The following is a 26,454-nucleotide window of genomic DNA, read 5'->3' as shown; positions in this document are numbered from 1 at the left end:
CTCCTCCCTGCTCCCTGGCTCAGGTTACAGGCTGAGCACTTGTCCCTCACCGAAAGTAATCCCCGGCTCTCCCATCCCCCACACAGACAGCCCCTACTCCATCACACCCATGGGGCGGAGAAGCTACCTAGGCATCTCCCCCCCTTCCCCCACCAGTCTCCCCACATCCCCCCTTCCCTCGCAGTGCCCCCCCTCACATCTTCCCCCATTCCAGCCTTGCTCCCATCAGCCCCACAATCCCCCCGATCCGCCCGCATCGCCCCATCTTCCCTTCACTGCGCCCCCGCCCCCATCCCAGCCTGTCCCCCCCCGCATCCGCCTCCTGCCCCCACCCGCTCCCCCCGCCTGCCCTCACCCCCTGCACCTCTTTAGCCTCCGCCCCCTGCAGCCCGGGGGTGCCGGGGGGGGCGGGTCTCTCTCACCTTCCCTCCGAGCGGGGCCCCCCGGGGCAGGGGCCGGGCCGGGCTGGGGGCTCTGCCCTGGGAGAGGCTCCTGGGGAGCAGCGGGAAGGGCCCTGCTGGAGATTCCCCTCTCCCGGCTGCAGCCAGGGCTCCGGGCTCCCAGCACCAGCCGCCGGGGCTCGGGGATCTCGCCAGGAGCCTGGGAGCCAGAGTCACCGCAGCGGCTGCGAGTCACTTCCTGCTGCCGGGCCGGAGCCCAGCGCTCGCTGCCCCACAGCCGCCTCCCGGCTGCTCCTGGGTCCTAGCGCTGCAGGGGTCGCCCTGCAGCATCTCTGGCTCCGGCTCCTGTTACACCCATCGCCTTGCACACCGGAAAATGACACCCAGGCAAACTTACATTTGGTGTCCTCCATTGGCTCCCCAGACTCCCCACTAACTCCTGCCCCCTCATGTACTCCGAACCACTCCTCTGTGTGTTCCCCCTTCACCCCAACACCTGCACTCCTCTCCTGTGCCCCTAAACCCTGCACCTTCCCCCTTCACACCAACCCCTGTTCTGTGCATGTACCTTCACCTCAATGCCTGTACTCCTCCTGTACCCCTAACCCCTGCTCTATGCACGTCCCCTCACCCCAGTCCCTGCATTCCCCTCCTGCACTCTTAACCCCTGCACTATGAGTCTCCCCTCAAGCCAACCCCACATCTGTCTCTTGCACTAATGTGGGGAAACTGACCTGGATGCCTAAGGCAGCTGGCACTGCTGCTTGGCTGAACTGCTGCTTCTCCATCCTGTGCACCCCTAGGGGGCTGTGAGACGGGGGAGTCAGGAGCCTGGTCAGAGCTCCCTGCATCCAGGTCACTTTCCCCAGAGGGCAGGAGAGAAACAGCTGCTGTTGCCTCATAGTACAGCCCAGGTGGGAAGTAACCTGGCTGCAGGGAGCCCTGGTATTGTGTTTGGGGGGAGGGGGAGGAATGTATGTGTGTCTGAGTGTGGGAGCGCACTGTCTCTTTAAGAAACCATTCAGCGTTAAGTACCTGAAGGCCTGTTCAGACAGAAGCAGCTGCCAGCAGCACCAGACCCACAGAGGCTGCAGCACCCACAGATTGCCCCTGTGCCGTCACCCCAGCTCATTGGAAACCAGTACCCAGGTGCGGGGTGATACCCTGACTTCCAAAGCACAGCAGACAGGAGGAGCTCCCAGTCCGGGGGCGGGGGGGCAGGAGCAGTAGAGGGGCACCCCTGCTCCAGATGAATCACCTGGCTCAGCTCCTCCTCCAACAGCCCCTGGCAGCTGGGGTCTTCTCCCCCCTCCTCCAGACACTGCTGCTCACCTGCCTGCCACCTACCTTAGCCCAGCCAGCTCTCAGCACGACAGGTGGGAATCAGGCAAACCCAGCGCAGGGTGTCCTCTTTGGTGGGCTGCCTGCCTGTACCGTCCACCCCAAAGACCACCCTGAACCCTGCCCCAGATCCTGCCCCTTGGAGCTCCACCTCCCCTGGGTTTGGGTGGTGTGATGTTCTGATTAAAATATAACCACAGAGATCACTGTCGCAACCACTGTTATATATTTGCCACAAATCTTGTACAATGTGTGGCATGTGAGATGTCTATGGAAAGGTTACCATTTGCTGAAGATGGTGCTATTTGTTTGCATGTATAATTTCTCTATCTGAAGATATGAACATTAGCTACACACCTGTATTTCAAAGGTTGGCCCCCGTGGTAAGACCCATGAGTATTTAGCCAGCACATTGTGAAGGGACTAGTCAAGTTGAATGGCCCATCTAGGTACACTTTGCTCACAAGGTCCCACGGAAGACGCCCACCTGCACCTAATGGACTTTCCTGTGAAGGTTCAAACTACAGTGTGGGTAATAGCTTCTGCTGTGATTAAGCAAAATTATGCACGGCCGGGTGACTCCATACTCCATCTTTACCTGTCACGTTCCACAGGAAGAACAATGGGATTCCCTCCAGATGGCAGAAGCTAGAAAAGGCTGTGGAATTTTTCTAATCACCTCCATCTGGCCTCTTTCCTACTCCGGCCTTTTTCCTGCACAAACCTCTGGACTATGCACTTATGCTAAGGAGAGCATTCCAACCGGGGAACAGAGGAGCTTCCAAAAGTTTGGAAGCAACCAGAGACTTGATTTAAGCCAGTGGTTTATTCCAGCACTCCTACAAACCCGAACCAAGAACTTTGCAATTATTGTAGATTCCTTTAACCAATTTTAACAGTCACCTTTCTTTCTTTCTTTCCAGGGCCATCTCTAGGGGGATATGCGGCCTGGGACAACGCTCCCCTCACCTCCATCCCAGGCTCTGCCCCTACCCTGCCTCTTCCCACCCCTGCTCTGTCCCCTCCCACACCTTCCTCCAAACCCCCTCCCCTGAGCGATGTGGCTGGGAGCTGGGGTGGGCGGAGTGGGCTGGGGCGGTTCATTCCATTTCCCATCACTGCCAGCATTACCTCACAGGGGAACCAAGGTAACTCTATATGTATAGCGGTGCAGGTATCAAGAGCTAAGACAAGCCCCTTTTACTCAGAAGAGCAGACCCGCCCTCTGCTGTATCTGTCACCGGTGCACTAGTACTGTCATAAACAGATTGTTAAGGGTTAATGTCTCTTGTACCTGTAAAGGGTTACAAGCAGGGAACGGGACACCTGACCAGAAGACCAATCGGAAGAGAAGATACTTTTAAATTTGGGCGGAGAGAAGCTTTTGTGTGTGTTCCTTGTCCATTGTGTGTTCTTCTCTCGGAGGGTCTGAGAGAGACCAGACATTACTACAGGCTCTCTAAGTTTCTTTTCTAATAGTAAGTAAAAACAGGCAGTTTAGGTTTTTAAATTGTTTTACTCTATTTGCAATTGTGGATCTGGCTGGTTAACTTTTATATGTGTAGTTGCTGGGAATATTTTGATTTGTATTGGTACTGGGGGGAAAGTCTCTTTCTGGTGTCTGTAAGCTATAGGACCCTGTAATATTTACATCTTGAAGTTACAGAGATAATTCTTTACTTTTTCCTTTCTTTTATTAAAAGATTTCTTTTTTTAGAGAACCTGATTGATTTTTTCCCCCTTGTTTCCCTTGTGTTATTCCAGGGGATTGGGATAACTCACCAGGACGTGTGGGGGGGAGACGGGAGGGGGAGAGATAGAATCTCTCTTTGTTTTCCTTGAATCTGTTTGCCTCTTTGTGGAAGGGAAGGGAGATGCTTCTCTGTATGGTGATTTAAGAGGTTGGATCAGTATCTCTCAGGATAGCCCAGGGAGGGAAATTCGGGGAGGGGGAAAGGTGGGGGAATGGTTTATTTCTCCTTGTTTTAAGAACCCAAGGGATCTGGGTTCTTGGGGTCCCCAGGGAAGGTTGGGGAGGTCAGAGTGCCCCAAAACACTATATTTTTGGGTAGTGGCAGGGCTATCAGATCTAAGCTGGTAATTTACCTTAGAGGATTCAGGTGCTAGTATCTCATTGTCTGAACTCTAAGGTTCAGATCTGAGAAGGAATGCTATGACAAGTACGCAGACAGTTCACCCTCCCTCTTCCCTACGTGTAGTGTGAGAAATAAAGCCTAGCTATAAATGAAGTTAGAAAACAACAGGTAAGTGTATTGCGAGAATAAGTACAAGGAGGGGAAGGGGATAAGCATGAAATCAACGGTAGCTATGGAAATTAACACAAAACAGTGAAACAGCAGCTTACGACAGGAGCATGAAGCTCAGGCCCAAAATACAAAATCACCCTGGCAATAACCACGTAAAACCCTGACTAAAGAACCCAAATGATCTCCCTATCAGCACGGCGGCGGCGGCAGTGAAGCCCAGGACCTGCTGTCATAAACAGATAGCTAAGGGTTAATGTCTCTTTCACCTGAAGCACCTGACCAGAGGACCAATCAGGAAACCGGATTTTTTCAACTTTGGGTGGAGGGAATTTTGTGTCTGGGTCTTTGTTTTTTGTCTGCCTGCTTTCTCTGAGCTTTGGAGAAATAGTTTCTACTTTCTAGTCTTCTGTTTCTAAGTGTAAGGACAAAGAGATCAGATAGTAAGTTATATGGTTTCTTTTCTTTGGTATTTGCATGCATATAAGTGCTGGAGTGCTTTGATTTGTATTCTTTTTGAATAAGGCTGTTTATTCAATATTTTTTTAAGCAATCGACCCTGTATTTTGTCACCTTAATACAGAGAGACCATTTGTATGTATTTTTCCTTTCTTTTTTATATAAAGCTTTCTTTTAAGACCTGTTGGAGTTTTTCTTTACTTCAGGGAAATTGAGTCTGTACTCACCAGGGAAGTGGTGGGAGGAAGAAATCAGGGGGGAGATCTGTGTGTGTTGGATTTGCTAGCCTGATTTTGCATTCCCTCTGGGTGAAGAGGAAAGTACTTTTTGTTTCCAGGACTGGGAACAGAGAGGGGGAGTCACTCTGTGTAGTTTCACAGAGCTTGTGTCTGTGTATCTCTCCAGGAGCACCTGGAGGGGGGAAGGGAAAAAGGATTATTTCCCTTTGTTGTAAGACTCAAGGGATTTGGGTCTTGGGGTCCCCAGGAAGGTTTTTCAGGGGGACCAGAGTGCCCCAAAACACTGTAATTTTTTGGGTGGTGGCAGCAAGTACCAGGTCCAAGCTGGAAACTAAGCTTGGAGGTTTTCATGCTAACCCCCATATTTTGGACGCTAAGGTCCAAATCTGGGACTAAGGTTATGATACCTGCACTCGTTGGGTAACTGGAACCCATCGAGGAGGAGCACTGGAGAGTCCCTCCATGGCGACCGGGCTGAAAGAAGCGGGCCGGGAACCCTCTGGAGATGTCCTCCCCAGGAGCAGAAGTAGGTGAGGTGGAATGTCGTCTTTGCTCTTCTCGTCCCTTCAGGAACAGTGGCATCCTTTGACCATGCACTGATGCCAAGGCTTGAGCCGCGCACGCACAGTCACTAGGATGGACTGCGGCACTTGTCCATGGTCACAGTTCCTTTATGCAGTGTGTGGCGGGAAAACGGTATGGTCCCAGCAAAGGCGGGAAATAGTCTGAGGTAAAATTGTTCTTGGATTCTGCCCAGTGGCAGAATAAAACAGTTTGATCAAGGACGATCTAGGCCAGCATGACAGAGCACAAAGGAGGTCACAAGATGGAGGTTACAAAATGGTGGTTCAGACTCCATTTTGAATTGCTGCTCTGTCCTTACAAATTAAATATAGAGTTTAACATACACATATTTTAATAAGCTATAAGAATATAACAAATCACACCTAACACCAGTGAGTGCAGGAGTGGGCCCGACCTCTGCTGACAGCACCAGGCCCCCTGCTAATACTTCAGCCTGCCCTGGGCCTCTTTCTGTAAATAAACCTTTAGATTGTATATACGAAAGGATTGGAAACGGTGTGATTTTTGAGTAAGATCTGAGTGTGTGGCGGGTCCTTTGGGATCAGAAGAACCTGTAATTTGAGGAGGCAGGTTATAAAGAACCACTCATCCTTCAATCCAGTGGTTGGGGGCGGGGGGTGATACAAAGACTGGAATGCCTCAGGAAGCTGATTTTATGACTTCTTGTTAGCCGGTGTGGTGAGATAGAAGTTCCCTGTTGTGGCTGGTTTGGTGTATCTTTTGGGGAAAAAAAAGACCTGCATTTTGGGATGTATTTAACCTGTTTCTCAGCAGTGTGACTTGAATTTGGTATTCTCAGTGGTGACTCCCAAAGACACAGTTACAGGTGGGCAGCTTTTCTCAGCATTAAGAGTGCACCATGCGTACAAGTTTCTCCTACCAGGGCTCAGTCTCACTTCTAGCCTCCCTGCAGGAGAAACCCGGACATGGCCCGAAGGCTGATCAGCCCTTGTGAGACTTGGAAAACTTCTCTCCGTGTTGGGCTGCTTACGGCTCCCAGACAGCCCAGTTAAACATGATGGGGATTACTGAAAATCTTCTTCACATCATATAAAACGTTCTACCAATCCCGAAGGATCAGACACATCACCCAGCAACTTAATGATTTCTTTACTTCTGACCAAAATACACGCTTACAACCAGTTCTTATTAACTAAATTAAGATTTCTCACAACAAGAAAAGAGAGAGCGTATGGGTTAAAAGATCATGCAGAGATGAATAGAGTCCTAAGGTCAGTTTCACTGCAGACATGGTGTATTATAATTGCAAAGAGTCTGTTTCAGAATTACTTAATCAGGTGAACAACAAGCTTTTCAAATAACCTTCTATTTCTTAAACATCACCGGTAATTATTTACATGGATTAAAATAAGGTAAATATCCATAAAGCAGTGAATAGATAGTTTACTACAAATGTTACAGAGACATGTAGACAATGATATTATTACACCCAAGTTCGATCTACATGTTAATATTTCCTTTCCATCTCAGATTGAACAAAATACAACCCTTTGGTTACACTGTTCACCTCTAACAAGATGCAAATAAACATAGACTATGACAATTACTACCTTCGTCCAGTTCTTTAACCATGAAAGCTTACATTTCAAAGCTCTAGCTTATCTAATATGGAATGGCCCTAATTTCCATTTACACACATTTCTAAAATGTGTCTACGGGTTGAATCTGGGTCAATTAGCCTGCAAGTTGCTTAACCCTTTCTGGCCATGTGTCAGAGAAGTTTAGATCCTGTGTGGATTCTCCCATGTTTAGTGAGGTGTGATCTCTGTGTGTAACTTTTCCCACAGTCCAAGCACTTATGGGGTCTCTCTCCAGTGTGGATTCTCTGATGTGCTCTAAAATGTGATCGCCATGTGAAACATTTTCCACATTCCAAGCACTTATGAAGTTTCTCTCCTGTGTGGATCCTCTGATGTGCTCTAAGATCTGACCTCTGTATGAAATTTTTCCCACAGTCCAAGCACTGATGGGGTCTCTCTCCAGTGTGGATTGCCTGATGTATTATAAGGTATGATCTCCGTGTGAAACATTTTCCACATTCCAAACATTTATGAGGTTTCTCTCCTGTGTGGATCCTCTGATGTGTTCTAAGATCTGACCTCTGTACGAAACTTTTGTCACAGTCTAAACACTTATGGGGTCTCTCTCCTGTGTGGATTGCCAGATGCTTAAAAAGATCTGACCTCCGTATGAAATTTTTTCCACAGTCTAAGCACTTATGGGGTCTCTCTCCCGTGTGGATTCCCTGATGTTTAAAAAGATCAGATCTATGTATAAAACTTTTCCAACAGTCCAAGCACTGATGAGGTCTCTCTCCTGTGTGGATTTTCTGATGTTTAACAAGGGATGACCTCCGTATGAAACTTTTCCCACAGTCTAAGCACTTATGGGGGCGTTCTCCTGTGTGGATTGCCTGATGTAAAACAAGGGATGACCTCCGTATGAAACTTTTCCCACAGTTCAAACACTTATGGGGTCTCTCTCCTGTGTGGATTTTCTGATGTTTAACAAGGGATGACCTCCATATGAAACTTTTTCCACAGTCTAAACACTTATAGAGTCTTTCGCTTGTGTGGATTCTCTGATGTGTTACACATTGAGAGGGTTTCCCCTCTTTGTGGCGTCTCTCGTGGTTATTAAGGTCTAAGCGGTTATTGAAGCTTTCTCCATGGTCCAAGGATTGAAGGGGTTTCTCTCCAGTATGGATTGTCTGATGTGTCACAAGCTGTGAGCTCACAATGAATCTTTTCCCACACTGCAGGCCGTCCCCGGGTGTCTCTTCCTTGGGATTTGTGTGCTGCGCTCTGGGATCCTTGTCTCCTCCCCCACAGTTAATAGATTCATCCACTTTCTTCCCTGGATAGTTTCCCAGCAGCCTCTCTGGGTGATTTCCCAGATGGTTTACCAGCAGCCTCTGTGACCTCTGCCAATTTTCCAAGGCTTCTCTCTGTTCGAAGCAGTGGGAAAAATTCCATGCAGCACTTCCCATAAAGGTCTCCTGTGCTTCCACTTTACCAAGAACTTCTGCATCATCATTCTCCTCTTTATTCTCACTCACTCTCTCATCACCTGCTGGGAGACAGACAATCCAGACAGGAGTCATCGTGCTGGGGAGAAAGAGGAATAGCACCAAGGGAAAACTCGACACGAAGACTGAGCAATTGGATTCTGCCTCCACTTCTCACCCAAACACTCACAGGGAAGGAAACCTGGAAAGAAAACTCCTGCAGCTAACAGGGTGGGTGGAAAGGCATGAGCAATATCTGCTGACTACAGCCCTGCCCTGGGTGAGTGGAGGAGGAACTGCGGGCATCACTCACACCACATTTTTGGAATTCTCAACTTTTTCCTTCATTCACCAGATGATTTTTGTGTCAGTCCTCACCTGTGCGGTCACCTCTCGAGATCTCTCTTTTCTCGCAGGACTGGAGATCGGGCACCCACGGCTCTTCCCCTCGTTCCAGCTGGGCGATCAGTTCAGGTTTGGGAATGGGAAATCCTGCGCAGGGGTGAAATCAGACCAGATCAGGGTGTTACGGGATGCTCCAATGCTTTCTGAAAATATCCTTATCAATATGAATATGACATAACTGAAACATGCTTTATGCAAAAGATCTCATGGAAGATTATTGGAAAAGTTGTAATCTACTAAATATGGTTTTCCTATTTGTATGTATGTATCATTCTTATATTTACAGTTAGGAATATGAAGTAGAAATCTAAGATCCCATTGTGCTTATGCTAAGTGAGGGTCATTAATGATACTTTAAGAACTTAATTGCTCCATTTATCCAGAACAATGGGCTCAGAATGTTTTCTTTTCACCTCTAAATCTTCCTGTGTAGGTGAGGCTCAGCCCATGAAAAATGGAGACACGGGGTCTTACAGAGGCATGGGACCATGTCACCTGATACTGGAATCCATTTTAAATCGTGGACTTTTCCATAAGGAACTGGGAGGGGGTCAAGCTGAAACAAAGGACTCCTGCCTTTTGCCAAATCTATATAAGGGGGCTGCCAGTCATGGTGAGGAGACCCCTGCTTATCACCCAAGATGTCTGCTGGAACTAACGGACATTAAACAGGGGAAAGGATTGGGCCCAGGTTAGAAATATGTCTGGTCTGTGAAAGAAGCTTATTGAAACATTTTTGAGGGTGAGAAACTATTATTTGTAACCAGTTTCTTAGTGTATTAAGCTTAGCCTTGCGTGTTTGTTTTATTTTGCTTAGTGACTTACTTTGTTCTGTCTGTTATTACTTACAACCACTTAAATCCTACTTTTTTATAATTAAACAAATCACTTTTGCTTATTAATAAACCCAGTGTAAGTAATTACTATACAGTTTGTGCATCTCTCTCTTTTACTGATGAAGAGGGCAAACACTTAGAAAGTTACCCTGTATAACGTGTATACAGAGTAAGATGGATTTATCTGGGGTTTAGATCCTATTGGGGCTGGGTATCTGAGTGCTGGAGATAGGTATCTTGCTGTGCTGTTTTCAGTTATGTTTTGCAGCTTGGGGGTGTGGCCTGGACCCTGAATCTCTGCTACAGCAGGTTAGCGTGTCTGGTTCAACAAGAGGGAGTGTTGGGGTCCCAAGCTGGCAGGGAAAACAGGCTCAGTGGTCATTTCAGCACATCAGGTTACAGTCCCAAGGGGGTCTCTGTGACTGAACTCTTTGCACAAGGTGCATGGAGCATTGGGGGAGTGTCTGTCACAAAGGGCACTGTGTGAACGGAACCTGTCCCCGTGCTGTGCTGGTGAGAATATGGAACCCAACAGGACAGGAACACGGTCACTGAGCTGGCTTGGGGGAGGCAGGTGTCTGGGGAGGAGACGGGAATTTTTACACCCTCACTAGGGGTTCCCAGGATCTGTGCTCTCTGGGGGACTTGCTGACACACACACAGCTCTGGTGTTAAACCTCTGCCTATTTTTAAACCTGCAGAGCCCAGAGCCCTCCCCATGGCTGGAGCTAATCCCAAGAAGGGAGGTTAACAGGGAACTGAATCTATTTCCCCATGTTAAGCATCCTCACATCTTTGTGTCAACTGTCTGAAATGGGCCATCTTAATTATCACTACAAAAGATCTTAATTATAACAGCTCATCTTAATTAATTAGCCAGTTAGAGCTGGTATGGAAACTTCCACACTTTCATGTTCTCTGTATGTATATATATCTTCTTACTATATGTTCCATTCTATGCATCTGATGAAGTGGACTGTAGATCATGAAAGCTTATGCTCAAATAAATGTGGTAGTCCCTAAGGTGCCACAAGTACTCCTGTTCTTTTTCCAGATACAGACTAACATGGCTACTACTATGAAATGTGTTGGACTGGGAATCAATACAGACAGGACAATGAATGAATGCTGTCCCTTTGAAACTTGGAGGGATGGAGATGAGCTAGCATGGCCATTAGGGTTTGACATCTGTAACCCATTGGAGAGGGCAAGTCTCTCTCACGGCAGCTGTGCATTACGCAAAACATTCCCCTCTGATCTAAATGATCAGGGAAGAACATGACCAGATTCAGACACACAGACCCCACAGCTTCTAGTATCTGAGGGGACGGGAATCCCTTACCCAGCGAGGTCAAAATCTCGTAGTTCTCCTGCATGATGTCCCTGTAGAGGGCTCTCTGAGCAGGGTCCAGCAGAGCCCCTTGCCCCTGGGTGAAATACACAGCCACCTCCTCGAAGGTCACCGGCATCTGAAACAACAAGAGTCCCCCACTCAGCACCTGCTGCCCCAGCCACAATCCCACTAGTCACAGGAAAAGGAAAAGAACTCGAAGCTCTGGGAGGCCAGAGTAACAAACTCAGACCCTACTGTTCAGAGCAGCCAGGAGGCTTCACAGGGTGGGAGAAGGTGAGAGCTCCTTGTCCCCCCCAGCACACGGAGCAGGGCAGGGTCTTCTCATTTCCCACACTCCTGCCAGACACAGGCTGATACATGAAGCAGAGCTCTGAGCCAGGGACAGGGATCCTGACAGCTTCCCTTCATATTTCACAGCAGCCTCTGGCCAGTGGGTTCAGGATCCAGTCCTGTGCAAGGGGGTTGTGTCCTGTTTTTGAATTGCACGAATGTCCCTCTCCCCCACTGCCACCAATGATCCTACTCAGAAAATCAGCAGGTTTCTCACACCCTGTCTCTTCCCTGCTTCTCCCTTCTCCTCCAAGCAGCTCCCTAAAAATCCCCTACCTGAGTTGTCTCCATCACAGCCATTTCCCCTCCCTTTCTCCTGGAAGACCAGCCGATCTAGAGTGAAACGTGGATGTGATTCCTCAGCCTGTCGGGCCGAGAGGGGCGATGGGGGAGGTTACAGAAGGGGCTGGAGTCCACGTCACACCCCGACTCCTCCCAGACTCTACAAACCCTCCCAGTAACAGTATCTCTGAGCCAAATACTAAAAAAAAAGTGCAGAATCAAAGGGGCCACTTTGGGGGATTGCCCTCCACTGCAGTGTAAACCCCTCCCCCTTAGCAATAGCCGGAGCCCTCTGGTGGCAACACCTGAAGAATGAGCTGCCCTGGACTCCCCTGGCAGCTCCCAGGGACAGGCAGGCAGAGGCTGATCCCATTGGCCCATCTGCACTCACCCCCAGCCAGAGCCAGCAGTGACTCTGGTCTGATACCGATGAGGCTGAGATCTGAATCGTGCACGGAAATCAGACCAAGGCCCAGGGCAAACCCAGCAACCCCTTAACACTCAGGAATCAGAGCCCCAAAGATCATGAGTGTGTCTCTTTTTTTAGAGTGGTAGCCGTGTTAGTCTGTATCAGCAAAAACAATGAGGAGTCCTTGTGGCACCTTAGAGAATAACAAATTTTATTTGGGCTAAAACTTTTGTGGGCTAGAATCATGAAAGTTATGCCCAAATAAATTTGTTAGTCTCTAAGGTGCCACAAGGACTCCTTGCTGGTTTTTCTCATTTTTAAATAAATCCAATGTAAGCGGGGAGCAGTGTGTGTGCAGGAAGGGAGGGGGTCGCATGTGGATATCTGCCTTGTAACTAGGCACTGCCGGGGAAATGTAACTTGGACAGACGACACTGTCTGTTACTCCTGTCGTATATGGGGATGGTCATATGGGTGAGTCTGTGACTGCCATGCTCACAAAGGTGTGACGCGGTCTGGCAGGTGTAACAAAAACATATTAAGCTCACTTCACTCATGTGATGAGTTCTGAGACCAGCCCACGAAATCAGGCAGCACTGCCCTCAAATTACAACATTACAATAGAGCCAGGAACTGTTATAGCGACACCGTGAGATGTGATTGCTGAAGCTCCTCGCAACTATTCATATTTCCCATGATGATTTGCTCTTACAAATATAAATACCATGGCACAATTACATCCCTCCGCACAACGCTAACAGAGTTGAAGAGGTCACAGTAATGAAAAGAATATTTTGATAAGGAACTAATGTAAAGGAGTGAAACTGCCCAGATGGGATCCCAAGAGGAGTGAAACTCAGGGGCACAGGGCCAGTGGCAAGGACACACGGATGAAGCGCCGGGCGGCTTTACGCAGACACAGGAACTGAGACCTGGATTCTTTAAACACTCGAAGCAGGTGTGACAGTGAGATCTTCGTGGGGGTGTCTGTAAATATGTCACTGGATCAAGTCTCCTTTAGTAGCTCAGTAACATCCTATACAGGGGGAGAGTGGCCCTGTCTGGGCACTGCGATACACTGGGCCTTAAGGACACGGTCCTGGGAAATGGGAGCTGAGATCCTCGGAAAAGGGAGAGGCAAACCCACCCCCTTTTTTTTTGCATCCACTGCAGTTGGCTCCCCCATCTGGGGGAACTTTTATCCCTCTGCCCCTCCCTAATCCTGGGGTTTCCTCTCCGCCCTGCCTGGCGGGGTCTGTACCCTGGCTCTCACCTCCCTCTGCTCCCCACGTGTCTCTGTCCCGGGCTACCCACGCCGCGCCCCACCGGGGCTGGCGGCAGCTTTCCCGGGCCCCGGGGCGGGAATCGCAGCCAGCTCCGCTGGGAGCAGCCTGGGGCCAAACCTCCCCCTGCAGCCCGGGGGGGGGGGGCGGATCTCTCTCGCCTTCCCTCCGAGCGGGGCCCCCGGGGCAGGGGCCGGGCCGGGCTGGGGGCTCTGCCCTGGGAGAGGCTCCTGGGGAGCAGCGGGAAGGGCCCTGCTGGAGATTCCCCTCTCCCGGCTGCAGCCAGGGCTCCGGGCTCCCAGCACCAGCCGCCGGGGCTCGGGGATCTCGCCAGGAGCCTGGGAGCCAGAGTCACCGCAGCGGCTGCGAGTCACTTCCTGCTGCCGGGCCGGAGCCCAGCGCTCGCTGCCCCACAGCCGCCTCCCGGCTGCTCCTGGGTCCTAGCGATCAACCCAGCGGCTTGTTCCCCGAAAATGACACCCAGGCAAACTTGCATTTGGTGCCCTCCATGGGTCCCCCAGGCTCCCCACTAATCCCTGCCTCCTCCGTTACCCCAAACCCGGGTGAAGGGCAAGGCACAGTGCAGGGGCTGGGGACGCAGGCTGCATTCCTCTCTTGTGCCCCACCCCCTGCACATTGTCCTGCACCCCAACCCCTGCTCTGTGCGTGCCCCCTTCACCTCAACACCTGCTCCTTCTGCACCTGCCCCCTCTTGTGCCCCGAAACCAGTGGTTCTTAACCTTTACTGCAGCCTGCACCCCTTTGGTTCTCAAAATAGGTTCTCGCACCCCTTATCAAACATTGTTGAAGTAGGTCAGTTCTTTAAACCGAGCTATATTTTTCATTGTATGTTGCAGTAATCATTAAAAATGTATTATGTTAATAAATACATAGGTTTGATTAAGCGAAGTAGTTGTACTGAATGTGCCTGTGTTTAATTTGTGTTTTTGATTATTTACCTTCTAAAAAAAAATCTGGCATGTCTCACACCCCCAGAAAGGGCGTCTCACAGCCCCATGGGGTGAGTGCACCCCAGGTTAAGAACCACTGCCCTAAACCCTGCATACACTGTGCTCCCTTCACCCCAAGCCCTTCCCACTCCTATACTGCTAACCCCTGCACTTTTTCCCTTCCACCTCAATGCCCTTATCCCTCCTGCTCCCCGACCCCTGCTCTGTGCGTGCCCTCTCACCCCAGTCCCTGCATTCCCCTCCTGCACCCCTAACCCCTGCACTGTGAGTCTCCCCTCACACTAACCCCACATCCGCCTCCTGCACCCACGTGGGAAACTGACCTGGATGCATAAGGGAGCTGCCATCCCTAGCGGGTGGTGAGGTGGGGGAGTCAGGAGCCCCATCAGGCCTCCCTGCATCCAGGTCACTTTCCCCAGAAGGCAGGAGAGAAACAGTTGCTGTTGCCTCATAGTACAGCCCAGGCAGGAAGTAAATAGGATGCAGGGAGCCCTGGTGTGTTGAAGGGGGGAAGTGTGTGCGCACCTGAGTGAGAGTGGGAGCATTAGGAACCTGATGGCCTGTTCAGACACAAGCAGCTGCCAGCAGCTCCAGACCCACAGAGGCTGCAGCACCCACAGATTGCCCCTGTGCCATCACCCAGCTCATTGGAGACTGGTAGCCAGGTGGGGGATGATACCCTGACTTCAAACGCACAGCAGACAGGAGGAGCTCCCAGTCCAGAGTGGCCAGAAACTCCAGGTAGGAAGCGGTGAGAGGAGCAGTAGAGCAGGGGAGGGGCAGGGCACCCCTGCTCCAGATGAATTACCTGGCTCAGCTCCTCCTTCAACAGCCCCCAGCAACTGGGGTCTCCCGCTCCAGACACTGCTGCTCGCCTGCCTGCCACCTACCTCAGCCCTGCCAGCTTCCAGCACGACAGGTGGGAATCAGGCAAACCCAGGGCAGGCTGTCCTTTTTGGTGGGCTGCCTCCCTGTACCGACCACCCTGAACCCTGCCCAGGACTGCCAGAGGATTCAGGGGGCCTGGGGCAATGCAATTTCATGGGCCCCTTCCATAAAAAAAAGTTCATAGAATCATAGGGTTGCAAGGGACCTCAGAAGGTCATCTAGTCCAACCCCCTGCTCAAAGCAGGACCAATCCTCAGACAGATTTTTACCCCAGTTCCCTAAATGGCCCCTCAAGGATTGAACTCACAACCCTGGGTTTAGCTGTTGCAATACTATAGAATACTGTATTCTCATGGGGGCCCCTGCAGTGCCTGGGGCAAATTGCCCCACTTGCCCCACCCCAGGCAGCCCTGTCCCTGCCCCTGCCCCTGCCCCTTGGAGCTCCACCTCCCCTGGAATTGGGTGGTGTGATGTTCTGATTAAAATATGACCACAGAGATCACTATTGCAACCATTGTTATATATTTGCCACAAATCTTCTACAATGTGTGACGTGAGATATCTATGGAAAGGTTATCATTTCCTGAATACAAGGATGCTATTTGTATGCATGTATCATTTCTCTATGTGAAGGTATAAATGTTAGCCCCTGTGGTAAGACCCATGAGGTATTTAGCCAGCACATTGTGAAGGGACTAGTCAAGTTGCATGGCCCATCTAGGTACACTTTGCTCACAAGGGCCCACGGAAGACACCCAGCTGCACCTAATGGACTTTCCTGTGAAGGTTCAAACTAGAGCAAGGATAATGGCTTCTGCTGTGATTAAGCAAAATTATGCACAGCCGTGTGACTCCATACTCCATCTTTACCTGTCGCGTTCCACAGTAAGAACAATGAGATTCCCTCCACATGGCAGAAGCTAGAAAAGGGCATGGCATTTTTGGAATCACCTCCATCTGGCCTCTTTCCTGCACAAACCTCTGGACTATGCACTTATGCTAAGGGGAGCATTCTAACCAGGGAACGGAGGACCTTCCAAAGATTTGGAAGCAACCAGAGATTTGACTTAAGCCAGTGGTTTATTCCATCACTGCTACAAACCTGAACCAAGAACTTTGCAATTATTGTGTGTATTTGATTCCTTTAACCAATTTTAACTCTCACCTTTCTTTCTTTCTTTTTCTTTCTTTCCAGGGCTGTCCCTAGGGAGATATGGGGCCTGGGACAACCCTTTCCTCACGTCCATCGCAGGCCCTGCCCCTCTGAGATTTGAAAAACTCTCTGTGTTGGGCTCCTTAAAGCTTTGCTTTGAACTGCCTCTCTAGTCATAGGCCACCTGCACTGGTGAAAACCGTGGTGCTGTCTCGACTGGCTAAGGCAGACTTGTAAGAGACAGAAGGCAAAAGGAGAGAGACAAGTTAGGTGAGGAAGGAGAACGAGGCCTGAGGGGAAGGGTAATGGCAGAACCGCAATCTCCTATCCCAGGGGGTGTTTAGGATTTAGCCAAAGCCAGTGCAACTGAGGACGTTGGCTGGTTCCCCCATTCTCATGCTGAAAGATGAGCTGAATGATGAAAGATCAGTGGGGCCATGCTGGGTCCCAGGAGATGATGGGCGAGACATACCCCAGGGTACAGTGCGGACTGTTGAACTGCTGAATTCTCTATCGCAGGACATGTTTTACACTGCTGCCCTGTGTGAACAACAAACCCCTCCACGCTCTGCTCTCGCCCAGCCAGCCACCGGATTCAAAGTCACTCCCAGTGATACAGCACTCCATGCAAGTAGCCAGCCAGTGATGAATTAAAGTATAGAGCAACCCCAGCCAGTTCTCTACTTCCAGCTTTGCACTCCAGCTGTACGTCTTCTACTGTCCAGGCCATACACTGTTACCAGATTTCCTGTTACTATGGGGTACGCTTATTTATTAGGGTTACTCTTCAGGGGCGGTGGGGAACGGGGGGTGTTCTGTAATTCTATCAATGTACTGCTTGTGTCACTTGTGGTTTTATATGGAGCTCTACTTCTCCCTTCTGCAAGTCCCCTCCCAAAGGAGCTACCCTGCAGGGGACACACACACACAAAATCTGAGTGGATTGGGTCAATCAGCACTTTCAAGGTGGCCCCTTATATGTCCCTGAACTCAGTGGGTTGGGTTAAGCAGTACATTGAGGCTGTCACCCTTATGTGCCAAAGGTACTGCACCGGAATAGAGTAAGCCTGAGCAGGCTGGGTCAAACTTCACTTCCAGGCTGCCACCCTCATATGCCCCTGGACTCAGTAGTCTGGGTCGAGCAGCACTTTCAAGCCGCCACCCTTGTATGTCATAGGTTCAGCAAGTCCCTATCCAGGGCCGACTTTAGGCCAATTCCGCCAATTCCCCGAATAGGGCCCCACGCCCAAGAGGGCCCCGCGCCCAGTGAGAATCTCTTCCCTGGCTAGAGGCACTCCAGGTGGCACTCCAGGTCTTCAGCAGCACTTTGGCGGTGGGTCCTTCACTTGCTCTGAGTCTTCGGTGGCACTTCGACGGCCGGTCCTTCAGTGCCACCGAAGACCTGAAGCGAGTGAAGGACCTGTCGCTGAAGTGCCGCCGAAGACTCGGAGCATCTTGTTTTTTTACATGGGTGGGGTTTTTTTTGTTGTTTTTTTTTGGTCATCCCTGCCAGGGCCCCGTTGAAACTGTTCAAATTGGGCCTCGCACTTCCTAAAGCCGGCCCTGTCCCTATCCCCACTTTCACATTACAATTGTACTGGCAGTAACCTACTTGATGAGCAAACCCCACAGTATTTTGGGGGCACTGCAGGGATCTTTAGCTTAGGTAGAAGAAGTGTTGCGGCAGAGTGAATGGAGAAGCTAAAAACACAAAAGAGTAAAGTTCAGCAAGAGAAGCAACCAGCCTAACCATGAAAGTTATTTATTGAATAATGGTGATAACTACTCAAGGAGCCTAAACCAACATAACATTTACATTATTAAAGGTTGCAAAAGTTCTATCTAGAAAACTAGACCTGCCTCAGGTAGAAAAGAAAACCGAGGGATGGTCTACACTGGGGGTGGGAATCGAGCTAAGGTACACAACTTCAGCTACAGGAATAGCGTAGCTGAAGTCAAAGTATCTTAGATCAAGTTACCTACCGTCCTCACGGCGCGGGATCGATGTCTGCGGCTACCCCTGTCGACTCCGCTACCGCCGTTCGGGTTGGTGGAGTTCCGGAGTCGACAGGAGCGCGTTTGGGGATCGATATATCGCGTCTAGATGAGACGTGATATATCGATCCCCGAGAAATCGATTGCTACCTGCCGATACGGCCTGTAGTAAAGATGTACCCCGAGAGAGAGGATCTCACCATTTCCATGAAGCTTGAACTGGTCGGGGTTCCCAGGTGATGGTGGCTGCTCAGGGAGGGTCCTGAGTGCTGGAGACAGGTAGAGCCCCCAGCACAATCAGTCAGGAGAAGATGAAATCCCAGTGGAACTGATGCAGAGTTTGGATCCAGGCATCAGAACACTTACTGGAGTGTGAGTAAGGGTTTTTGTAGGGAAAAGACATGGGTTCAAGGGAGAACACTAGAGTTGTTTATGGGTAAACTGATGACTCAAGGGTTTTCTTTAGGCTAGACAATATGAGCTGATCACTCTTGGCTATGGGTGGTGTTTCTTCCTGGGAGCTCATAATGCAATTAGGCTGCTTCAGGATTTTGGACATCAGTCAAGGATTTATTATTAGAATGGGTCTGATAACTGCTGAGCAGGGTGTGTGCAGGCGTAGGTTCTTTTAATATATGGAGCACAGATCCCCCATGATGCAGCGCTTCCCTGCTTTTCTGGTCCCAGAATTCCATGTGGTTCTTGCCTTGGAATCTCTGTTCTCCAGTCTGTATGCTAATGGTGGTGCCTGCCTGTCCCATCTTTCATGCAGATGAGGTATGGGGAGTTGCCTTAATCCTGTCACCCTTGTCAGGAGTGGTCTAGGTGTGTCTCCCCCTGCCCTTCACTGCTCTCTGCAAGCCTTTTCTCTGATCGGTTTTGGTTCAAACAGAGGCTGGTGGAGGGTGTCTTTCATGAGTCAGACAGGCTGGATACTGCGCCCTGGTTCCCCAAGAACACAGAGCTGCCTGGTATGAACTGTGGGGTACAAGCTCCTTAGTGCCTCATCCCAGCAAAGGATGGTGATTAGGGAAGAGCCTGGTTATCTCAAGTGAAATCCCCCGAACACTTCAATGAAAACGCACCAGTTGGGATAAAAACAAGTTTATTAACTAGAGCCAAGTAGGTTTTAATGGATCACAAGTGAGAAAGGCGTAAAAGTTCTGAATTGGTTACAACAAAAATAAAAGGTAAACACACATTTTAAATCCCAGACTTTACCAAGCCAAGGAAGATTTGAAGGAAGCTTCTCTCACCCCACCCGCTGTTGCAGGCAGATCACAGTTCTGAGTACCCAGGCTGCTCCTTCCAGCCTTGCTCCGCCCTCCCTACTCCAAGGCCCCTGTTGAGTTGCAAGCCATCTTGTTGCCTTCTGTAAAGATGGGAGAGGAGAGGTGAAAATGGAGGCAATTCTCCCTTGTGCTTTTATCTCCTCTTTGAGGTTCACCCCCCAGCCGGGGGGCAGGTGACAATCAGTCTGTGGCCTAAGTGAGCATCCAGCCGTCCTTCTGGTGAATTGTAACTCTCTTGTTCCCGGCTCCACAGCTGGTGAAGGGCCGGCTGAGCAATTAATGGCCACTTAGCACCTAGCTGGTGTGCAGGTACCATTGTCTCTGACGAGCTCGTCTATGGGCATTTTCCACATTTCTAGCATGGTTCAGTAACAAACCCATCGCAAAATCTTATAACTCCATACATAATGTTGATGTACACGATTTAACAGGACAATAATATGCAGGAGACCATCACTTTTCATAGGACACCTCACAGGGCTTGTACTTTGTACAAGATTTATCATAATTTTGTAACAGTGGTGACCCTAATAGCGTAGACCAGTGGGTCTCAAATTTCTTTCATCAGGTCCCTTAACTGTGTCTGTCGTCACTTCACCCCCTGTCCAATCCCACAAGTAGATATACAGGCTGCCAGCTCTGAACCAGCCCCTCAGTGGCGTTGTCTGAATGCAGAGGGGGCAGGGAGAAGGGGCAAACGAAGAGAGTGAGGAGAGGCAGCACCTCTCTACCTCTGTGCTCTCCCTTGCCTCTTATCCCATGATCCCCAAACATTCAATAGCCCCAGCACCCAGCTCCCCTATTCCTAGGGTCTCTCACACATTTGTGGATTCTCTGATGTTCAATGAGGTGCAGTAGCTGAAGGAAACTTTACCCACAGGCAAGGCATTTATGAAGTTGTGACCAGGGTCCCGCGGTTGCGGGACACACAGAGATCACTCAGTTAAGGCAAACTGAAAAGAATGGGTCAACAATCCTCAAAACTAGTGGCTATTTCAATATTTAGATTTACCAAGCCAACAAGAAACAGCTTCTGCAATACCTTACTGGCTACACAGAGGCCAAAGCACAGCTCCCTTAAAGCAACCCAGCCTTGGGCTCGCTCCCAGACAGCCCAGTTAAATATGATGGGGATTGCTGAACATCTTCTTCACATCATATGAAACGTTCTACCAATCCCAAAGGACCAGACACATCACCCAGCAACTTAATGATTTCTTTACTTCTGACCAAAATACACGCTTACAGCCAGTTCTTATTAACTAAACTAAGATTTCTCACAACAAGAAAAGAGAGAGCGTATGGGTTAAAAGATCATGCAGAGACGAATAGAGTCCTTAGGTCAGTTTCACTGTAGACATGGTGCATTAGAATTGCAAAGAGTCTGTTTCAGAATCATTCATCAGGTGAACAATAGGCTTTTCAAGTAACCTTCTATTTCCTACAATACATCACTAGTAATGAATTACATGGATTAAAATAAGGTAAATATCTATAAAGCAGTTAATAGACAGTTTACTACAAACATTACAGAGCCACGTAGATAATGACACCATTATACTCAAGTTTTATCTACATGTAGGGTGACCAGATGTCCCACTAAAATCAGAACCGTCTCGATATTTAGGTGTTTGTCCCGCGTCCCGACCGATCTTTGGTTGGGACACAATTTGATGTTTTGCTCCACCGGCAGGAATAGCCTTTTTTTTTCTGCTCCACTGGCAGACAATCCCCCACTCCCCCCAATGTGTCCCAATATTTTCTTCCTCTCATCTGGTCACCCTATCTACATGTTAATATTTCCTTTCCATCTCAGATTTAACAGAATACAACCCTAGACAGGAACCCTTTGGTTACACTGTTAACCTCTAACAAGACGTAAGTAAACATAGCCTATGACAGGGGTCGGCAGCCTTTCAGAAGTGCTGTGCCAAGTCTTCATTTATTCACTCTAATTGAAGGTTTCGGGTGCCAGTAATACATTTTAATGTTTTCAGAAGGTCTCTTTCTATAAGTCTATAATATATAACTAAAATATTGTTGTATGTAAAGTAAATAAGGTTTTTAAAATGTTTAAGAAGCTTCATTTAAAATTAAATTAAAATGCAGAGTCCCCCGGACTGGTGGCCAGGACCTGGGCAGTTTGAGTGCCACTGAAAATCAGCTTGTGTGCCGCCTTCGGCACCCGTGCCATAGGTTGCCTACCCCTGGACTATGACAATTACTAGCTTCTTCCAGTTCTTTAACCATAAAAGTTTGCATTTAAAAGCTCCAGCTTATCTAGAAAGTGGAATGGCCCTAATTTCCATTTACACACATTTCTAAGATGTGTCTAGAAGTTGAATCTGGGTCAATTAGTCTGCAAGTTTCTTAGCCCTCTCTGGCCATGGGTCACAGAAGTTTAGATCCTGTGTGGATTCTCGCATGTTTAGTGAGGTGTGATCTCTGTATGTAACTTTTCCCACAGTCTAAGCACTTATAGGGTCTCTCTCCAGTGTGGATTCTCCCATGTTTAGTGAGGTGTGATCTCTGTGTGTAACTTTTCCCACAGTCCAAGCACTTATGGGGTCTCTCTCCTGTGTGGATCCTCTGATGTGCTATAAGATGTGATTTGTGTGTGAAACATTTTCCACATTCCAAACACTTATGGGGTCTCTCTCCTCTGTGGATTGCCTGATGTTTAATTAGGTCTGATGTCCATACAAAATTTTTCCCACAGTCTGAGCATTTGTAGGGTCTCTCTCCTGTGTGGATGGCCTGATGTTTAATAAGGTCTGACCGCCGTACAAAATTTTTCCCACAGTCTAAGCACTTATGGGGGCTTTCTCCTGTGTGGATTCTCTGATGTAAAACAAGGGATGATGGGATTCTGAAACTTTCCCCACAGTCCAAACACTTATAGGGTTTCCCTCTCGTGTGGATTTTCTGATGTTTAACAAGGGCTGACTTCTGTATGAAACTTTTTCCACAATCCACACACTTGTGAGGTCTCTCTCCTGTGTGGATTCTCTGATGTTTAGCAAGGTCTGACCTTTGTTTGAAACTTTTTCCACAGTCCACACATTTGTGAGGTCTCTCTTCTGTGTGGATTCTCTGATGTTTAACAAGATCTGATCGCCATATGAAAATTTTTCCACAGTCTAAGCACTTATGGGGGCTTTCTCCAGTGTGGATTTTCTGATGTAAAACGAGGGCTGATGTGATTCTGAACGTTTTCCCACAGTCCAAGCACTTATGGGGTCTCTCTCCTGTGTGAATTCTTTGATGTTTAACAAGGGCTGACTTCTGTATAAAACTTTTTCCACAGTCCACACACTTGTGAGGTCTCTCTCCTGTGTGGATTCTCTGATGTTTATCAAGGTCTGATCTCTGTATGAAACTTTTCCCACAGTTCATGCATTTGTGAGGTCTCTCTCCTGTGTGGATTCTCTGATGTTTAACAAGGTCTGACCTCCGTATGAAACTTTTCCCACAGACTAAACACTTATGGGATCTTACTCCTGTGTGGAATGCCTGATGTTTAACAAGGTCTGACCTCCATATGAAACTTTTTCCACAGTCTAAGCACTTATGGGGTCTCTCTCCTGTGTGCAATGCCTGGTGTTTAAAAAGGGCTGACCTCCGTCTGAAACTTTTCCCACAGTCCACGCACTTGTGAGGTCTCGCTCCTGCGTGGATTCTCTGATGTTTATCAAGGTCTGAACTCTGTATGAAACTTATCCCACAGTCCATGCACTTATCTCCTGTGTGGCTTATATGATGTGTAATTACTTCTGACTTCCAAATGAAACATTTCCTGCACTCGAGGCATTGAGCGGGTTTCTCTCCTGTGTGGCGTCTCCCATGGTTATTAAGGTCTAAGCAATTACTGAAGCTTTCTCCACAATCCAAGCATTGAAGGGGTTTCTCTACAGTATGGATTGTCTGATGTGTTACAAGCTGTGAGCTCAGAATGAATCTTTTCCCACACTGCAGGCAGTGCCAGGGTGTCTCTTGCTTTGGATTTGTCTGCTGCACTCTGGGATCCTTGTCTCCTCTCCCACAGTTAATATATTCATCTGTGCTCTTCCCTGGGTGGTTTCCCAGCAGCCTCTCTGACCTGTGCCAATTTCCACAAGCTTCGCCCTTTGCCCAGCACTGGGAAAAATTCCCTTCAGCTCTTCCCATAAAGGTCTCCTGTGGTTCCACTTTACCAGGAACTTCTGCATCATGATTCTCCTCTTTATTCTCACTCACTCTCTTATCACCTGCTGGGAGACAGACAATCCAGACAGGAGTCATTGTGCTGGGGAGAAAGAGGAATAGCACCAAGGGAAAACCCTTGGATTTTGCCTCCACTTCTCACCCAAACACTCACAGGGAAGGAAACTCCTGCAGCTAACAGAGTGGGTGAAAAGGCATGAGTGATATCTGCTGACTACAGCCCTGCCCTGAGTGAGAGGAGGAAGAACTGAGGGCGTCACTCACACCATATTTTTGGGATTCTCAAATTTTTCCTTCATTCCCCAGATGGTTTCTGTATCAGTCCTCACCTGTGTGGCTGTCTCTTGGGCTCTCTCTTTCCTCGCAGGTCTGGAGATCGGGCACCCACGGCTCTTCCCCTCGTTCTAGCTGGGCGATCAGCTCAGGTTTGGGAATGGGAAATCCTGTAGAGGGGTGAAATCAGACTAGATCAGGGTCTGAATATGACAGAACTGGAACACACTTTATGCAAAAGCTCCCATGTAAGGTATAATTGGAAAAGTTGTTGTCATAAATATAAAGGGAAGGGTAACAACCTTCCTGTATATAGTACTATAAAACCCCTTCTGGCCAGAGGCACAAAATCCTTTTATCTGTAAAGGGTTAAGAAGCTCAGGTAACCTAGCTGGCACCTGACCAAAAGGACCAATAAGGGGACAAGATACTTTCAAATCTGGGGCTAGGGAGGAAAAGGGGGACTTTGTCTGTTCTGAGTGCTTGCTGGAGACAGATCAAGAAAGGAAGCAATCCAACTCCATTAGACTCGCAAGGGAATGCGTTAGCTTACTTTTATTTTGGCTTGTGATTTGCTCTGTGCTGAGAGGGAGGTGTATTCCTGGTTTTCTTTTTGTAACTTTAACGTTTGGCACGCAGGGGAAATCCTCTGTGTTCTGAACCTCATTGCCCTGTGAGATTATCTTCCATTCGAATTTCACAGAGGCGCTTCTTTTACCTTTTTCCTTTCTAATAAAGTTCTGGTTTTTTTAAGAATCTGATTTTTTTTTTTAGTCTCCTAAAAACTCCACGGTTGGTCTATGCTCATCTTATTTATTCTCAAGCCTCCCCAGGAAAGGAGGTGTAGGGCTTGGGGGGATATTAGGGAGGAGTAGGATCTCTAATTTTTCCCTTCCCTGAGTTTTGTCTAATCACTTGGTGGTGGCAGCATTACCTAATCCAAGGTACAAGGGAGAATTTATGCCTTGGGGAGTTTTTAACTTAAATTGGTAGAAATAAGCTGAGGGGGTTTTCCATGCCCTAGAGTTCAGAGTGGGGAGGGAACCCTGGCAGTTGTAATCTACTGAATACGGTTTTCCTCTTTGTGTGTATGTGTCATTCTTATATTTACAGTTAGGAATATGACGTACAAATCTAAGATCCTATTGTGATTATGCTAAGTGAGGGTCATTAATGATACTTCAGGAACTTAATTACTCCATTTATTCAGAACAATGGGCTGAGAAAGGTTTTTTCACCTGTAAGTCTTCCTGTGTAGCTGAGGATCAGCCCATGAAAAATGGAGACTGGGGTCTTACAGAGGCATGGGACCAGGTCACCTGATACTGGAATCCATTTTAAATCATGGACTTTTCCATAAGGAACTGGGAGGGGGTCAAGTTGGAACAAAGGAGTCCTGCCTTTTGCCTAATCTATATGGGGGCTGCCAGTTGTGGTGAGGATACTGAACAGGGGAAAGGATTGGGCCCAGATTAGAAATAAATCTAATCTGTGAAAGAAGCTTATTGAAACATTTTTGAGAGTGAGAAACTATTATCTGTAACCAATTTCTTAGTGTATTTAGCTTAGCCTTGCGTGTTTGTCTTATTTTGCTTAGTGACTTACTTTGTTCTGTCTGTTAGTACTTAAAACCCCTTAAATCCTACATTTGATAATTAATCAAATTGCTTTTGTTTATTAATAAACCCAGTGGAAGTAGTTGTTACTGGGGAGGTAAACAGTTCGTGCATCTCTCTCTTTCAGTGATAAAATAGGCGAACACTTAGGAAGTTACCTTGTATAACGCGTATACAGAGTAAGACAGATTTATTGGGGATGGGTATCTGAGTGCTGGAGACAGGTGTCTTGCTGTGCTGTTTTCAGTTAAGATGTGCAGCTTGGGGGAGTCGCTTGGACCCTGAATCTCTGCTGCAGCAGGTTAGCGGGTCTGGTTCAACGAGAGACGGTACTGGGGGCCCAAGATGGCAGGAAAACCAGGCTCGGTGGTCATTTCAGCACATCAGGTTACAGTCCCAAGGGGGTCTCTGTGACTGAACTCTTCGCACAAGGTGCATGGAGCATTGGGGGAGTGTTTGTCACAAAGGGCACTGTGTGAACGGAACCTGTCCCCGTGCTGTGCTGGAGGGAATATGGAACCTAAGAGGACAGGAACATGGTCACTGAGCCGCCCTGGGGGAGGCAGGCGTCTGGGGAGGTGATGGGAATTTTTACACCCTCACTAGGGGTTCCCAGGATCTGTGCTCTCTGGAGGACTTGCTGACGCACACTCAGCTCTGGCGTGAAATCTCTGCCTATTTCTAAACCTGTGGAGCCTCCCCATGGCTGGAGCTACTTTCAAGAAGGAGGTGAACAGGGATTCTGTGTCTGACTGGGAATCAATACAGACAGGACAATGAACAAATTCTGTCCCTTTGAAACCTGGAGGGATGGGGATTTGCTAGCATGGCCATTATGTTTTGACAC

General features: G+C 48.6%; 2 protein-coding genes across 2 annotated transcripts in view; both read right to left on the bottom strand.

The window, feature by feature from the left end:
* Positions 1-6,165: 6,165 nt before the first annotated feature.
* LOC127033134 (zinc finger protein 565-like) lies at positions 6,166-11,000 on the bottom strand. The gene is made up of 4 exons (XM_050920938.1): positions 10,901-11,000; positions 8,696-8,809; positions 7,494-8,382; positions 6,166-6,196 (listed from the first exon to the last, which is right to left on the bottom strand). Exons 1-4 carry the CDS (start codon positions 10,932-10,934, stop codon positions 6,166-6,168), a joined length of 1,068 nt encoding a protein of 355 aa, XP_050776895.1. The 5' UTR covers positions 10,935-11,000.
* An 8,311-nt stretch (positions 11,001-19,311) lies between these two features.
* Positions 19,312-26,454, bottom strand: part of LOC127033132 (zinc finger protein 585A-like) — a 30,722-nt gene continuing 23,579 nt past the window's right edge. The window contains exons 6-7 of the mRNA XM_050920937.1: positions 24,048-24,161; positions 19,312-23,765 (exon numbers count right to left, since the gene is read on the bottom strand). Of these exons, the coding sequence (XP_050776894.1) occupies positions 21,907-23,765; positions 24,048-24,161 (1,973 nt within the window). The 3' untranslated portion in view covers positions 19,312-21,906. The remainder of the gene's footprint in view (positions 23,766-24,047; positions 24,162-26,454) is intronic.

This window comes from Gopherus flavomarginatus, chromosome 12 (genome assembly GCF_025201925.1).
Source record: "Gopherus flavomarginatus isolate rGopFla2 chromosome 12, rGopFla2.mat.asm, whole genome shotgun sequence".
NCBI classification, from domain to species: Eukaryota; Metazoa; Chordata; order Testudines; family Testudinidae; genus Gopherus; species Gopherus flavomarginatus.
This window is presented reverse-complemented; position numbering and strand designations above follow the sequence as displayed.